This window comes from Pogona vitticeps, chromosome 8 (genome assembly GCF_051106095.1).
Source record: "Pogona vitticeps strain Pit_001003342236 chromosome 8, PviZW2.1, whole genome shotgun sequence".
NCBI classification, from domain to species: Eukaryota; Metazoa; Chordata; class Lepidosauria; order Squamata; family Agamidae; genus Pogona; species Pogona vitticeps.
This window is the reverse complement of record NC_135790.1, coordinates 28,489,442-28,505,664: the sequence shown is the minus strand read 5'-3', so window position 1 is coordinate 28,505,664 and position 16,223 is coordinate 28,489,442. Positions and strand designations below refer to the sequence as shown.

The window sequence follows — 16,223 nt, the reverse complement described above, 5'->3', positions numbered from 1 at the left end:
TTGGGGTGTCCACTCTGCTTTCTGTTGCTGCCTGGCAAAAAGCAGGATGGTGACCTACGAAGCAAGCCATGGGGGTTCACTAGGATGCCCGTCTTCTTCTCCTCTCAGGTTTTTGGCTGCAAGGGGCTCTGCTGATATTTTTTCCAGGGTTTTCCATGCACAAAAGCCTTGGTGGGGTTTGCTAGCTCAATTTGCACACAGCGCATGTACGGCTGGAAGCACCGTGTGCTTGTCTGTGAATATTAAGATGTGAAAATACACTTTGGATTCCAGGGGAAATTTAAGGTGTAACTTTTACACTTTCCCACTCCTGGATACCCATAGTAGTTAGGAAGCTCCACTTGACTTCAGAGTCCTCAGTGTTATTTCATATTGTTGCATGGTTTTTTAACCAGTTTTCCGCTTCAAATAAGTATTTTCCCTTGCCTCCCACCTTTCTTCTCTGATGTGTTTATTTCTTTTGGGCAGATACCTGGTTCCCCAAAAAGCCAGCTCTCACCAAGACTCCCTGATGCCTACACCCTGGGAGCGTTATGGATTTGACTAAGATGGGTATGATCCAGCTGCAAAACCCCAGCCATGCCACGGGGCTGTTGCAGAAAGCCAACCAGATGCGCTTGGCTGGGACCTTGTGCGACGTGGTGATCTTGGTGGACAGCCAGGAGTTCCACGCCCACCGGACTGTCTTGGCTTGCACCAGCAAAATGTTTGAGATCCTGTTCCACCGCAGCAGCCAGCGCTACACCTTGGACTTCCTCTCGCCAAAGACCTTCCAGCAGATCCTGGAATACGCCTACACGGCCACCTTGCAGGCGAAAGTGGAAGACCTGGATGATCTCCTCTACGCGGCCGAGATCCTAGAGATCGAGTACCTGGAGGAGCAGTGCCTAAAGCTCCTGGAGACCATCCAGGCCTCCGAAGACAATGATGTCGAGGTCAGCATGGCCGATGGTGGTGCGGAGGAGGAAGAGGAGCGCAAGACGAGATACGTGAAAAATATCCTCCTCTCCAAGCATTCCAGTGAGGAGAGCGGCTACTCCAGTTTGGCCAGCCACAGGCTGACGGGGGCCATGGTGGAACAGAGCCCCTCCGTCTCCACCTCCTTCGGCCTCTCGGCCATGAGCCCCACCAAGGCGGCCGTCGACAGCTTGATGACCATCGGCCAGTCCATTTTGCAAGGGGCGCTGCAGCCCGGCGCCCCCGAGGACTCGCACTTTGCCGGCGGCCACCCCCTGCAGGGCGTGTCCGAGGTGAAGACGGAAGCCATGCAGGTGGAGGAGGCACCCGGCCACGGGAGCCCACGGACAGCTGAGTCCAGCGCCTCTGCGGGGGACAAGGCTGAGGATAAAAGCAAGCAAGGGCCCGGCACCCCGACGCGAAGCAGCGTCATCACGAGCGCCCGCGAGCTTCATTATCCCCGGGACGAAAACGCTGAGCTGCTCCCTGAGGCGGTCCCGGGGGCGCCCCTGGGTCCGGAGCTCATGCTGTCTCGCGGGGAGAAGCCCATGGGCATCTATTCCATGCTGCCCAATCACAAAAACGACTCTTCCGTGCTCAGCATTCCCTCCTCCATGGGGCCTGCGCTGCACGTGCAGCCGGCCCTCGCGGTTTCCATGGACTTCAGCGCCTATGGGGGGCTCCTTCCACAAGGCTTCATCCAGAGGGAGCTTTTCAGCAAGCTCGGCGAACTGGCCGTGGGTATCAAAACAGAAAGCCGGAGCGGCGGCGAGCAGTGCAGCGTCTGTGGGGCAGAGCTGCCGGACAACGAGACCGTGGAACAACATAGGTAGGTCCTTTTGCGCCTTCTCTCTCTCTCTCTCCCTGGCCTTTGGTCTGTGTCTCTTTTCACAGTGAAATCTTGCTTTTAGTTTGTGTGTTTTTTTTTAATCCCGCCTGTATCGCTTCAAAGGGACGTGGTGGTGCTGCGGGTTAAACCGCAGAAGCCTCTGTGCTGCAAGGTCGGAAGACCAGCTGTCGTAAGATCGAATCCACGCGATGGAGTCAGCCTCCATCGCTTGTCTCAGCTCCTGCCAACGTAGCCGTTCGAAAGCATGTAAAAATGCGAGTAGATAAATAGGGGCCACCACGGTGGGAAGGTCATAGTGTTCTGTGTCTAGTCGCACTGGCCACATGACCACGGAAACTGTCTTTGGACAAACGCTGGTTCTACTGCTTGGAAATGGGGATGAGCACCACACCCTAGAGTCAGACACGACTGGAATAAATGTCAAGGGGAACCTTTATCTTTACCTATCTCTTCAAACTTGTGTAAGGGACACAGCACACATTAAGGAAAATGAGTTCTTCCCTTAGTGAATTATTTGTCCCTCCAGGCACACAGCTCCTTCAGCTCTCCATGCTTGAGCTGTACAGCTAGCCAACGAATCCTGCAATTGGTCCTCCTAACGATCACTTCACAAAACAGAAGTGAGCTGTTTCGCAAGAAGCGGGGAGAGGCAAGGTCAGACTAGAACAACCAGGCAGCATTTTCAGCAACATGGGGAGCTTTCTGTCCAGTGTTGTGCCTCCTGTATTATTTCGTTGGGGCCTCGTTGATTTTAGCCTTTGCCTAATTGATTTCAGTAGCCTAAAACAGACACGCTAGGCCTTTCTTTCTTTTTCAAAGTTATCCCAAAGTCAGACGCACAATATCGAATGTTCTGCATTAGCTTTGGCTGGTAATCTGAGTAGAAGTTAATGCACAGTAGATTTTTCTTCATTGTAAATGACACGTGGAGACTTTATTAATTAATGTAATGTCATATTTAATAATATTTATAACAATATCCTACAGACAATCTAGTAGCTGGTTCGTTGCCACCAGAGTAGAAACTGGGGATTTGGAATAGGTATCGGGAGAACTGAATTTCCTTTTAGACCAGTTGTTTGAGCAGAATGGGCATCTTTCACCCTTTGGTGACTGTATTTAGGGTGAAGAGTTTGGCCGGTAAATTTTTCAGAGACCCGAAGGGGGTTTCACCCACGTGCTTGGAAGGAAGTAGCTCTCTGCTACAATTGAATGCAAATTAACGTTGCAGTGAGCAATTTTGTCATTAATTGCAGCCCTGCGCAATTTCGTGCTGTTTCTTATTTTTTTTAAAAAATAGGATTCTACCATCAGTCCCTGGGCTTTCATTGCAGCCACAAAGTTTGCAGTGATGCCTTATATTTATTTATTGTTTATCCCTTCCTGTTCATGTCTTGCATGATGCATTTTGGAGTTCAGGCTGTACTGCTCTCTTTCCTCTGACATCGGAGCACCCGTGTGTCATGTTAGTGTGGTAATTATTATTTTTGGCATTGGGACATTGTGCAGTGAGCTTGCTGGGTGCCTGTAGCTGCAGCCTGTTTGCTTCTTGGAAGCCGCTTAGCAGTAAGACTCTGAGGACAATTTGCTTTAGATCACGTTCTGGGCACAACTTCCCATGTTGTCCTTTCTTGAATCAGGACTTGTAGTTCTATGGTTCTTTTTATTTTTATTTTTGAAAAATGTGCACCTTGCTGAGGAAATAATTTACAAAAAAGGGAATGTGTTCATTAAAAAACAACAACAACAAAAACCCTTCACAAAACGGCACACGAGAGAATGCTGCTTGGAGAAAAGGTATATATTAGGTAGAACTTTGTGTGAAGTCTGTAAATGAGGAAAAAGCAAATAAAAGGCGTACAGATTTTCCCATGGGCGCCTAAAATCTAATTTTCAAACTATTGGGGAAATGGAATGGCATAAACTGAGAAAGAGATGGGAAAATGAGAAAATAATTTACAAAATCAATATGCCAATGACATTTTTCCCTCAGCTCCTGAAAACGCCAGATTCAAGAAAGAATCTGGCGTTTTCAAGAGTATATGTATATTGAAGTTTATAATTCATATTAAAGTTAGTTGTTTTTTTTTTTTTTAAACAGTCTCTTTTTAATATACATTGTTGTTGTCTTCTTGACTACCAGTTCAGTTTTCCAGTTTTTGCAACATGTCATTCTCACTGGCCCAAAAAGAATGGGCTAAAATGGGTCGCTCTCACTTTGAGCTATGGATGTTTGCCGCTGATCTAAACAGATTAACACAGAAAGAAATTAAATTGCATGCATTTCCATGATATATTTGCGAGCTGGAATCGATGAAAATGCGGTGATCTTTATGAACCCTGCAGTCCTATACGCATCTACTCAGAAGAGGTCTCGCTAAATTCAGCGAGGTTTCCCTCCGGGTGTGCGGATGCTGGACGACGGCAACCTTCTAAATTTGGGGACGGTGTCAAATCTTGAGTGTTGTTGGCTTGTTTTAATTTGAGCTGTGGTTCCCAAATTAAATGATATGTGTGTTTTCAGAAATGAAGCAAAACATGGGATTTATCCCCCATTCCAAATGCTGGGAGAACATTTCTATTAAATTGATGATTCTGTTTTTTTTTTTGAAAGCCCATCTCTGATTCTCAGCCGTAGGAGTTTCAGCGACAAGCGTGATTGATCTTTTGCGTTTCTTGAGCAAACTTCCGGCTATACCTTTTTTGGGGGAAACCCTAGCAAACAATCTTAGTAAAGCTCCATTACTTGGTAGGTGTAGGTATTTATTTCTTTCTTTTCGTAGCTGAAGGCCCCTTTGGGGGGGAATCAGTTTATTTTCTAAGTTGTGGGGTAGCTGCACCCAATCCTATGTGGATCTTGGAAGAGAAATAGGGTTCGGGAAGCCACACGCTCTCCATGTCAGGCTTTGCCAGGCTGTGGCAGAAAACTGAAACCAGGGTTTCTGAGTGCCTTGGTTGAGCCTTGTGCAAACATTTGCATTGGATATATAGAGTTAAGCATATTTCTTGTGTATCTAATACTGTGTAAACATATTACAAAGCTCCCAGCTAATGGGATTCGAAGAAAACAGTGTTGGATATGCTCCGAAGTGTTTTAATGAACCAACACGTTTAATTAACGTAGTTCAAATGTACATAGTGTACACAAGAGGCTCTGATACAGTGCGTTCTTTTATTACCAATTTGTGGTTGTATGTGTGTGTGTGTGTGTGCTTACATGGCTTCATAATGGCTTGGAAGTCTGGGCTGATTTTAGAAACTGCTGGTTTTGAGAAAAAGCGGAAATAATTCGGGACTGACCTCACAGCTCACCAAAGTTACCTTGGTGGTTTGTTTATTTAAAAGATTTTTACCCTGCCTCCATGCCCCAGGTAGCACGGTGCCTGGTGACATTCTCTGGTGGGTTCAGCGAGTCACCGTCCAAAAAGTAACATTTCTAGTCTCTGGCTAACGTGCGTTTACCTCTCAATCCCTCCCTTCATTAGTAAGCACTTTATTTTAAGGGTAGCTTTTGGAGGGTAGTTTGAAACCTCTCAGCACAGTTGGGTGGGTTCTGCTGTGGTGGCTTTCTCAGACCGTTGCTTGATTTTAGTCCTTGATCTAGAAATGGACTCTGATGTTGAAAGCTGTTATGTTTGGCAAGGAAAGACAGAAAATGTTACTTTTTAAGATTGCAACTCCCAGAATACTGCGGCTTGCGCAACAACAGCCACAACCCCCCCCCCACAACTACAAGAGTTATTACGCTGATAAAGCAGCCATCTTCTCTTATCCTTCTTGCATGTCCCATGTTCCCCGATCCATTGTGACAGATGAAGCCAGCTTCTGAATTTCTGGGGTTTGATTCACTTCAAACCATCATTGTGGTCTCATATAATGGAATCCTTTCCCACCCGAAGGACAGTAAAAATTCCCACCTTTAAAAATCTAGTTTATCAGGATGAATGCTTCTAGCCTAGTTTTGCCTCCTTGACTTACTAGATTTCTGTCTCAGGTTTTGACTGGAATTCAGCAGTTCCAGGGCAGTCAGCCATTGATGCAGCTGAGAAACAAGTTTATTACACCTTCCTTGTTGGAGGACATGGATTCTTTGCTGAACGTCTGGAAAGGCAGGGACTGCCCTTGTGACGGGATCAGAAGGTTGTTCTCCAGAAAAATAGCTTTAAGGATGCTAAGGCTTATGGGGTCTCCTTATGGGCTTCAGTCCTGTGCCCAGTTTCCAGGAAGAAAGCCCCACTGGACCCAGAATAATTATGGGAGAGAACTATGCAACTTCAGAGCCATGAAACACTCAGCACCCCTGACGCACCGGGGACTGCACAAACATGGGTGGGACTTCATCTCTGCAGTTCACAAGGGAACTCACACGCTTAGCATGTGCGCATAGGTACATGCATTTTTCCTGCAAGCCATATTGTTGCTTTTCTATTTCTGTTGCTGCGCCAAAGGCAAACAGCTGGCCTTAACCAAACAGGTAACGGAACCCGTTCCCCTTCTCCTATCCCCGGGTTTCCCTACCTTTGGAATTTGAAATAATCCGTGCCCATCTCTTACAGAAGAACTTTCTTTACTGCCCAGGTGTCCTACTCTTAGGTCTGGCTGGAATGCGCAACGTCAGGCTTTGAACAATAGACAAATAGACAAGGATGCATGGCCGTACATGCATAGGTGCCAGAAAAAGAAGAGAGAGAAAAAGAAAGAAAGAAAGAAAGAAAGAAAGAAAGAAAGAAAGAAAGAAAGAAAGAAAGAAAGAAAGAAAGAAAGAAAGAAAGAAAGAAAGAGATGCAGGGTTAAATGGACTCGCAATTTAACAACAACCCGTCTTGATATATACTTTCAGCCTTCCTCCTGCCCCCTCCTCAAATGGAAATCTCTGTGGCTGATGTCTCTGGGTAGCTGTCCTAAGCCGAGCGAAGCGGCACAAACACTGGAAAATGGCAAGTGTATTTCAGAGTATGATGGAAATACTGAAACATTCTGTTCCATTATCAGACAATAATTATTCACGATGAGTTGTCCCAAGTCACTGCTTTGAAGGCGTTTCTTCCTCTCTTTTTTAGTAAGTAGCATCTTATCTTTTATCATTTCCCGCCCTCCCCCGGAAGAGAAAAGTTTGCTCTGTATTTGCTCCAGTGCAAAGTCTCGGCAACTTAGCAGAGGCTTGGGTTTTTAGTAGCCCTGAGCCGACCTGGGGTTGCCGGATATATTCAGCTGTCTTTTCTTTCAATGCAGCCAGTCTCATGGCCATCAGGGGAAGGTTGGTTTAATTTTGCCAATATGCCCAGCCTAGCTGCCTTGGAGCAGAAGACCTTGTCATCCTCTCTCTCTTTCTTATATAATAGAATATTCATTTTCTGTGCTTTTCTGGATATAACTGGAACAACAGTAGGTGTCAGAATCATTTACTTACAAGGCTCTTAACGTACAATCTGGTTTTGTTGGGAAATACATAAAAAAAAAATACCATGGTGAAGCAGAAAGTGTATGCATGCAGCCACTGAAGAAAAAGGCAGGGTTTTAAAATTAACATGCATGATCCATAGTCATCGAAGCCATGTTCCTCTGAAGATGATTTTGGATGGACGCCGGGGCAAAGCATCTTACTAGAATTTTGCTAAGTTGCCGAGATGCAATTCAGCCATACTCAAGGCAGACGTGCAGGCTCTCAAATCCACCAGGGCCAGCTTGAATTTTATTTTAAACTGCCCAGAGTGGACGTAGTCTAGATGGGTGGCATATAAATAAAATAAAATAAAATAAAATAAAATAAAATATTGAATCAGTAAACCCCCCAGGTGGATGAAAGCAACATTTCTATAATCCAGCTCTGAATGAATCAAGAGTTTTTCCATTGAGTGTGCCGGGCAGGTTACCTCACCTGTAAGACTTCATCTGAGGGCATCAAGAGTTACAGGCATTCTAACATTCATTCTGACCTGTATAGGACACGGTTCATGGTATAAACCTGGCAAGTGTTGACATTTATTCATAATTCGTGCCAACATGTTCTTTTCCTGTTTCCTCCTCATCTCTCTCTCTCTTTTCATTTTTTTTTCTTTTACTGTCACAATGCTTAGCACAGTGCTGAGGAAACTAGGTGCTTTATATATATATATAAAATTAACAACTGGATGTTGTTAAAAAGGCCAGAGAAAAGGCTGTCCAAAGTTTACTCATCAAATCTCAATTGCTTATTGCCCTTGGGTATGACCAGAGTGAACCCCCATTATCGGAAAATGTTGACATTTACCAAATAACATGGGAACACCTTAAAGACTGAGAAATTTATTAAAATGTGCTTTTATAGAGTGTAGTCCACTTACTTGCAAGATTGCCCCTTTGCAAATAATGGGGTTAAGCATTCCAGCCCAACCTGATGAGATAACCTTTGGTGACATTTGCTGGCAAATCTGAAGAATGCCCAGTGACCATTCTCTCTTCCATCATTAACCAGTAAACACTATTGGTTTTTGTGTTTTTTTTTATTTTTGCATTTTTGGTGAATGAAGAAGGCTGCTGAGTTTTCCTTTTGAGGCAGCTCTCCCTCTGTTCTCTGATCCGGCATATGATTTTGACTAATTGAGCATGTATTGAATTTGTGACTGTATATGAAATGAAAGGTTTCCTCGAGGTTCATGGAAGTTCAGACTTAATCTAATGTGGGTATTGATTCTAGCTTTCAAACACAGGGCGGCGGGGGAGGGGGGACTGTCTCGTTCAAACAAATTTAAACGCAACAGCCTTAATGAGCGTATTATCCACATTCCAAGAAACAAGGGGCATGATCCTGCCAAAACTGAGCCCCTTTTAAGTCCACTTGATTTAGTAGGAAAAGAATTAACTGCGCACTTAACCAAACCGGGGGCCCCCAGCCCTGAACGAGAACGAAACACACCATTTGGGCCGGATCATGGCCAAGACTTGTGTTGATTCTTTCCGCTCTGCTTTGTTAATTTTTGTGGGTTATTCTTCATTCCCTCTTCTTATTAGGTTGCTGTCATTTTCCATGCATTGCCTTATACGGCTTTTTGGGAATAAATCATCCTCTGCATGATTCTTTGTAACTTTTCATGCTGGTTAAGGACATCTTTCGTTGCATTTAAAAGATTGCCTTTACCACCCTGCATTCCCTACAGCCTAGACTTTCAGATATCTCTCGTTGGCTTCCCCCCTCCAGCTTGCAAAAAGGTCCCTTTGACACTGATTGCTTCCAGAGTCCGTAGGCAGGCTTAGCCGTCTCTTGTTTCTCACTCATGGACCTTATTATTGGTGGCACCTGGCATCGTAACCTGTTAATGGGAAACAGCCTTCTCCCACTCCGCTCTGCCTGACAAGTAGCTTTGTCAGCCCACGTTTGGCCCTGTGAGGAAGTTCTTATTAGCTTTATGGCTGAGGGAGCTCCCTCCCTCTCTCCCCCCTCCCCATTCCAGGAAATGAATGCTGCCGTTAAGGTTCGGGGCTTTGACCTCCATCGTGTAACCTGTGAGGGCTGACGAGACCCCTCCTCAGGAAGTGTGGCAGCCAGCTCGGCCCCGCTCTCTCTGGTTCTTGTCATCGGGAGAAGAGGGACCACATTGTGGAGCCTAATAGCCTGGAACTTTTTTGATTTATCCTGTGGGAGAACTTAACTGTTACCATGCGTGGGGCGTAAAAGCTGAAGGTGGGAAAGAGCTGGACTTGGTCCAGTTCGGTTGGACAGTGCCCTTTGCCCTTTCCAGGAGACCCAGCTTGGGGGAAAGGAGCTGACCGCTGATTTAGCTCCTTTTCAGAGGAATGGACAGGCTGCTCCTTTGCCACCGAAGAGCAGAGATTTGCCTGGTGTGTTGGCAACCCCACGGTTTACAGTGGTGCCCCGCATGACGACGATAATCCGTTCCATAGAAATCGCTGTTTAGTGAAAACGTCTTGCGAAAACTGTTTCCCCATTGGAATGCATTGAAACCCGTTTAATGTGTTCCAATGAGGAAAAATCGTCGTCGTTTTGCAAAGATCGCCCATAGGGAAGCCATTTTGCGAAACACCAATCAGCTGTTAAAATGGCTGCCCTGCGAAGCATCAGTCCCGAAAATACCTGTTTTGTGAAGCACCGATCAGTGGCAAAATCGTCGTCTTGCGAAAATCGGTTTGCGAAGCAGAGACCCAAACATCATCCAGCGAAAATCGCCCATTGGAATCACTGTTTTGCAAATCGCTATAGCGATAGCAAAACCTCATCGTCATGCGGATTCGTTGTTTTGCGAGGTCATCATCTAGTGAGATACCACTGTATTATGGTGTGAGAGGCCTTTTTCGTTCTTCACTCTTGTCCATTTAGTTGGTCCTCACTAAATAAGATCCTTGACGACAGATTTGCAATTCCTCCCTCCCCAGGTGAGAGGAAAAAGAGGAATTTTAATCCCCCCCCCCCAAAAAAAGATACCTGTAATTCGCTCAAGCTGTTTCTGTGGTTGTTCCCCTTTGCAAAACACAGCCCTACACAGTAAGCATAGCTGATTGTTCAAAAAACACAACCACACGCACAACGCCTCCCACAACAAAGCAGCCGCCGTCATGGATTTCTGCCGTTGGCTTTCCTGAAATGTTTGCATTTTTGGGGGGATATTTTCACTTAAATTGTGCAACAAATGAATAAATAAATTCTCATTCTGTATAAACAAATGGATAAACAAATTATAATTATGTTGCAAAGAGTGCCACAAAATAGCGATCTTCTCGCAGGACTAGGAAAATTCTCCATAGTTCTCAACCAAGACTCAGCATGTACAGTGGACCCTCCACTTATAGACGGCTCGACTTACAGACTTTTTGAGTTACAGACTTCTCTGGCCGCAAAATTTAGATTCGACTTGCAGCCAGAGAATCAACCTACAGACCCGAAAAAAACCAAAATGGAACAAAAATGGAACAAAAACTGCTGGTTATGGGATTAATCAGTTTTTAATGCATTGTAGGTCAATGGAGACTCGACCTACAGACTTTTCGACCTGCAGTCACCGTTCCAATATGGATTAATTCCATAAGTAGAGGGTCCACTGCAATACAACTATTTTTTTCCAGTTAGGCATTTGACTTTAAGTAAGCCCCCCAAAAAAAGTTGGGTGGGGGGTTAGACACACGGTCTTGCAGTCTTAACCACCCACTATTTTCAGTATTGATTCCAGCCTCTCGGAAAGTGGGCTGGACATTAATAGTGGTTAACCTCTATTTCTCTCATTCTCTTTTCAGGTGTGAGAGGGGAAAAAAAGGACAGGGAGAGAAAAACCTGTTTTGGACTCAAAACGCCTCACTCAGGGTATGATCACACAAGGAAATAGATTGCAACTTGGATCACTGAAGGAGAGGGATCTCGGATGCAATCTGTTTCCTGGCAATCACGCGACGCACGGGGAAATGTGCTCCAGCCCGCTCTGTGCCCCCTTTTTGGTCCTGCTGTACGGCTTCTGTTTTATTTTATTATTTTTGGTGGGGGGGAGGCTGGAGCAGTTCCCCAGCGGACAGAAGAATTGTGTTAAGGGAGATTCCCTCCCTTTAAAGACACCCTTTCCAGTGTGATCCAATGTGCCTGTTTGCATCTGTCTGATTGCACCCTCAGTTGCTGCAAGATTTAAAGAAGAGAGAGAGAGAGAGAGAGGAGTGAAATGTCAGTACCAAGTTTTTTTCCCCCCTTGTGGATCAAAGATACCACAAGCGTTTCTTGCACGCGTTCCGCCACTGCTGAACTTCTAAGAAGTCTGAGTAATTATTTTCTCCTTTGCAAGCGTGGAAGATGTTCGTTTTCTGATGCCACTTAGTTCCCTTTCGCTTCTCTTGCACTTACGAAGAGGAGTGGCATTTTCCTTTTCAGTCATAGTTCACAATAGTTTCACTCTCGCTGATGGTTTCAAGGAATGACTTCTAAAAATGCATAATTACTGAATATTTCCCATCAGTGAAACTCAGAGGCCTCTTTTGCCTTGCCTGCCGTCGGAGTGAGAAAAAAAATTCTGTGTGCAGTTAATTTTAGTGCCCGGCCGATCACGTTAACTGGCTGTAATTGCTTCCAGACATGGCCGAGGTTTTTGTGTGTTGAGATGAAGGGTCTGGTAAGTGCTTACTTCCTGTGTAAATTAGCTTCTTCTATTCATACTGGCCGGACCTGGATTGTGTCATTGTGGCTGCGTTTCTCCTCGATCTCTCTCTCTGTGTCTTTGTCTGGTCCTGTGTTAGGCAGGGAACTCCTTTATCTTGCTGGAATTTGTCCCTGGATTTTGCTCAATTTCATAAGCCCATTGCCCATTGCTCAGAAACATGGGTTTGGGGGATTATGGGAGCTGTGGTCTAGAATAAATGATATTTCAGAGTCCTGGTCTTGTAACCCTGGATCCACACAGTAAAGTGGCTTTGGAACCCACTGGTGTCTGGAATGATGCTACAGTGGTTGGTATTAATGGGATACTGTAGGAATCCCTTGCCACTCTGGCCCGATTTACACTCATTGGATTGGCATGCTTGCTGAAGGCAGGGGTCCAGTACACCTGTAGAGGCTCATTTGTCTCACCTTTGCAGGTCAAGTGAAGAACTGAGATGTTCTTCCCCCTGCATGGGAGGAAGAGTAGGAGGAGGAGGGCTTTGGAGAAGGCAGGAGAGGCCAGTGAGTCGGAACTGCTGGCTGAGCAGCCAAAGGAGGGGAGTTCGATTGCACGTTGTTCCTCCTGGGAGGCTTGGGTAGCCTTGGGCAAGCTGCACAGTCCCAGGGCACCCCAGGAGAAACGACCGGTGGACCACGTCAGAGTCTTTTATACCTACGGTACTTTGCAAGGGGCTGTCATAAGCTGGAAGGAGCTTGATGGCACATCATTAAATTATCAGCTCAACACAGGAGAGCATGTGAACAAGAATAATCTTTTATACATAACAAATGAACACCTTAATACAACCGGTGCTGGAAATAATGCAACTTGTTGAGTGGCAACTTATTGCAGGGCATTTGAAGAGTTAGCAGCACGGAGAGGGTTTGTTTGAGTTTTCCCCAAGAATCGACCTTGCTTGAGCCTTTGCTGGCACTGCTTTGATTCTCAAGAGGAGAGGGCACGAGTTTTGCACAGATGTTTTGCCCGCGTTATGAAGATGGTAAGAAGGAAAACAGCACTCCTTGCTTCGCACTTCCTCGGAAGGAAGAACCTGGCAGGGCTCACAAACGCTCCTGTCTAAGTAAACACGAACCAAGGATGTAGCAAGCACAGTGCGGCGTTCTTTCTTACTCTCCAGTGTTTCAGCCGGTCTTAAGGATGCAACGCTTTGCTCATTTTGGGCTGAGTGAGATTTTTTTGCCACCCTCCGTTCCATCCTTGCCTTTCCAAAGATGTCATCATTCAAAATCTACACACCACTGGTGCCAAAGTGGGGTGCCAGCTCCTTAGATTCGTGGAAATTAAGAACTATCCTTATCGCCACGGATGGGTTGTTCACCTCTTTCTTAGCCATCAGCTAGTTGTGTTCTCTGCTGTGTATATTCCTCTTCTCAGGGGGATGGGGACCAGTTTTGGGCATGTTCTGTGCAACCTACGGAAAACATGCTGTCCCGGTTCATTGGGTCTTGGCTGAAAGGAAAGCTCACTTTGGGGTGTGAAAATTCCTCCTCAAGATGTCCCATTGAGTCAAGACAGCCTTAACCAGTAAAGGTGAGGAATTTCACATTTCCACCATAATCGTGAATCCTACACAGAGGTACGAGAGACTAAACGTGAAACCTACTGCATGTAAAGGTCATCCTCTTCTTATTCTTACAGATTTCTGCATGAGCTTGAATGCTTTCACAATCGGCTAGAGAGCAGGATGGAACGGGTGGGTGTCCCATGAAATCTGAACGCGATAGAAAGTGATGCAGACGCATCCCTCCTTCCACCCTGTTGCCCAAATAATCCATTGAAAGATTAATTTAAATTCAAAAATTTATTTATAGCAAACCATAAAGGAAAAGAATATTGAGGGGGATGTGTGTGACTCGCCTTTCTTGTAACCACTAATGACACAAATGCAAGCCATGGGTGTATTGTATGTCTGTGTGCTTCAGGGTTTTTTCCTCTTAAAACAACGGGGTTTTTTTTAAAGCATGTTTTGTTCCAGTTCAGGTTGTGCTAATTTGGGAACCTGAAAGTTGAAATGCATGAAGTGGAAAACATTGAGAGAAGAGAACCAGTTTTAATTGTCCTGCCTTCAACGGTCTAAAAAGAATGAATGGTAGAAATGGGCATTTCAGTGATGTCTCTCTTACTGGAGAACTCCGATTAAGAATCCTAGTTTTATGTCTTTAATTCTTTGGCATTTAAATCAGATGACAAGCAATGCTGCTTCCTGGAAACTGTAGCTTTTAAAAATATTCTTTGCCAAGCTTTGCACCTGCCAGAGTTCAATTAGGTTGTTCACATGGTGCTTGGATTAGGCTTTTGCTGTGGTTAAGGTACAAGCCCTTCCATTGTGAGTACTGTATTCACTGTTATTCAAAGGGTAGAAGCCAACAGTCTAAGTAGCCCATGCTTAGGTGTGGGGGGAAAAGTCAAATTCATTTAGGGGAGATTCAGGCAGATTTTCATGCCCGAGAAATCAAATTTCAAATGATTTATGAACTGAAGTCCACAAGTCCAATGACAAAACAAAGCAGACTAATTTGCAAATCAGGTGAAAAGAGTTCATGTCACGCACTCAGATGCTTGCAGCAATTGAGGCATTTTCTCTTCCAATGACCAATTGTCTGTAAGAACCATTTCTACCCAATGGTGACTGGCTGTAAGCTGGGGACATAATCCATTCTTGTTTTATTTTTAAGTTTGAGAATGGAATTGCACAGAACTTCAACAGCAACTACGAAGCTTTCTAATATCACCAAAACATTGGATGGCTTGCAGATGTTAATTTTTTTTGAAGCAGTAATCAGCTGGTCCTTCTGTGCTTAGCTGTGTGTCTAAGAGAAACGACACCAGTTGTGCAGACAGAACTTTTACGCAAATTAGGGAAAATCTGGAAAAAGTTTGTGGAGAGGCAGATACCTTCCCTGTCTGATTCTGATGCTCAACATGAGAAATCTCACAAGGGTTAGTTTTTTAAAAAAATCAAAACAGCCCAACTCCTAGAGAACGCGTCGTTTTGTGGGAACTCGTCACATCCCCAATGTATCTCCCATTTGGGAGCCGCAGAAGGAGCTCATGCCTGGCCATGTCAACGTTTTCTGGTGGGTCGGGTGTTGACGTACGTTCTCAGCTGGTCTTTCCTCCGGTGGGCTTTCAGGCAAAGCAGATGGGATGAGAAGCACCAGATCGTCCCTTGCACATGTGATCAAAGACTGCACTCTGCTAACCACACTGCCCACATCCCAGCCGCCGCAAACAGAGAGTTCACACTACTGCAGCTGTGAAGTGCCTTTGCGCCCCACGAAAGGAAGACAAGTAGCCTAACTGGGGAACTTTTCTTGGTTTATTTCTTTGCTTTTTTTTAAAGGCCTTTCTGTTTTCTGACAATGACTTTGTTGGGGGAGCTATGGCCAAGTTGAGTAGCAAGCACCTGTTGCCAGCGGCCTGGGATGCCAGACCCCCTTCTCTGTTGCCGTAGGGTCTTGTGGTTTTCGGCACACCCTGTGCAAGGTGTACGAGTGGCTGTTTGGAAGGAGCGATAAGGCAGAGAGGCGTGTGGCAGGATTCGGGCTCGGTGGTAAGCAGTTTGCAACTGCTTCTCCCTTGGGTTTCTTTCTCAAAGCTGCTAACCTCAAAGCTTGAAGCTCCAAGCTCGCTCGTCTGAGATCTCAGCCTGTCCTTGTCAGCCCGCGGCCTCCTGAGGCTCGGCTCTTCTGCTCTTGCGGTTTAGCGCAGGAACCGCGGAAAACAGAAGGGGACACTATGTGCCAAATGCACGGAGAGCGTTTTGATTTATACCTTCACAGATCACACTCAGTTGAAGGTGCAAAGGTGTTGAAGGAAGGCAACAATATTCACACACACACACACACACACACACACACACACACACACACACACACACACACACACACACACACACACAACTGCTGGAGAGACCTTACAAATTTTGTTAGGTTTTGCTCCTTCGTAGGATGTAAGGTGGGCAACTGAAGACTTTGGGGGAATAGCAGTGCTTTTCAGCGTCTCCAGGCGTGGAGAAGAAGGTTCAGAGGAACAATTTGATTTTTGTCAATTCCTTGATGATGGCAGGACTCACTCGTTCAGCGTAAAGATATTGGCATGCGTCGCGTGCTTTCTTGCCTCTCTGCCCTACCTTCCGTAACATCAGGGCCCTTCCTTGAGGACCCGCCCATGGTCTTGAAATCTCAGGAGGTGAGGTGGGATGCTGTTGACCTACCAGCGCCTACAGCGGATGCTTATGAGTTTAATAACTTTACAAAGTTTAGGAGGTGTACCCTCAGAGATCT

General features: G+C 45.6%; 1 protein-coding gene and 1 long non-coding RNA gene across 3 annotated transcripts in view; one reads left to right on the top strand and one right to left on the bottom strand.

Annotated features, from left to right (window-relative positions):
• Positions 1 to 16,223, top strand: part of ZBTB16 (zinc finger and BTB domain containing 16) — a 143,719-nt gene that overhangs the window by 3,443 nt on the left and 124,053 nt on the right. For both annotated transcript variants that reach the window (XM_072979343.2, XM_020793436.3), the window contains exon 2: positions 469 to 1,786. In XM_072979343.2, the coding sequence (XP_072835444.2) occupies positions 534 to 1,786 (1,253 nt within the window). In that variant the 5' untranslated portion in view covers positions 469 to 533. The remainder of the gene's footprint in view (positions 1 to 468; positions 1,787 to 16,223) is intronic.
• On the bottom strand, positions 6,550 to 7,780 carry LOC144584135 (uncharacterized). Its single transcript, XR_013538210.1, has 2 exons — positions 7,720 to 7,780; positions 6,550 to 7,680 (listed from the first exon to the last, which is right to left on the bottom strand). It is a non-coding gene; the product is annotated as an uncharacterized LOC144584135 (long non-coding RNA).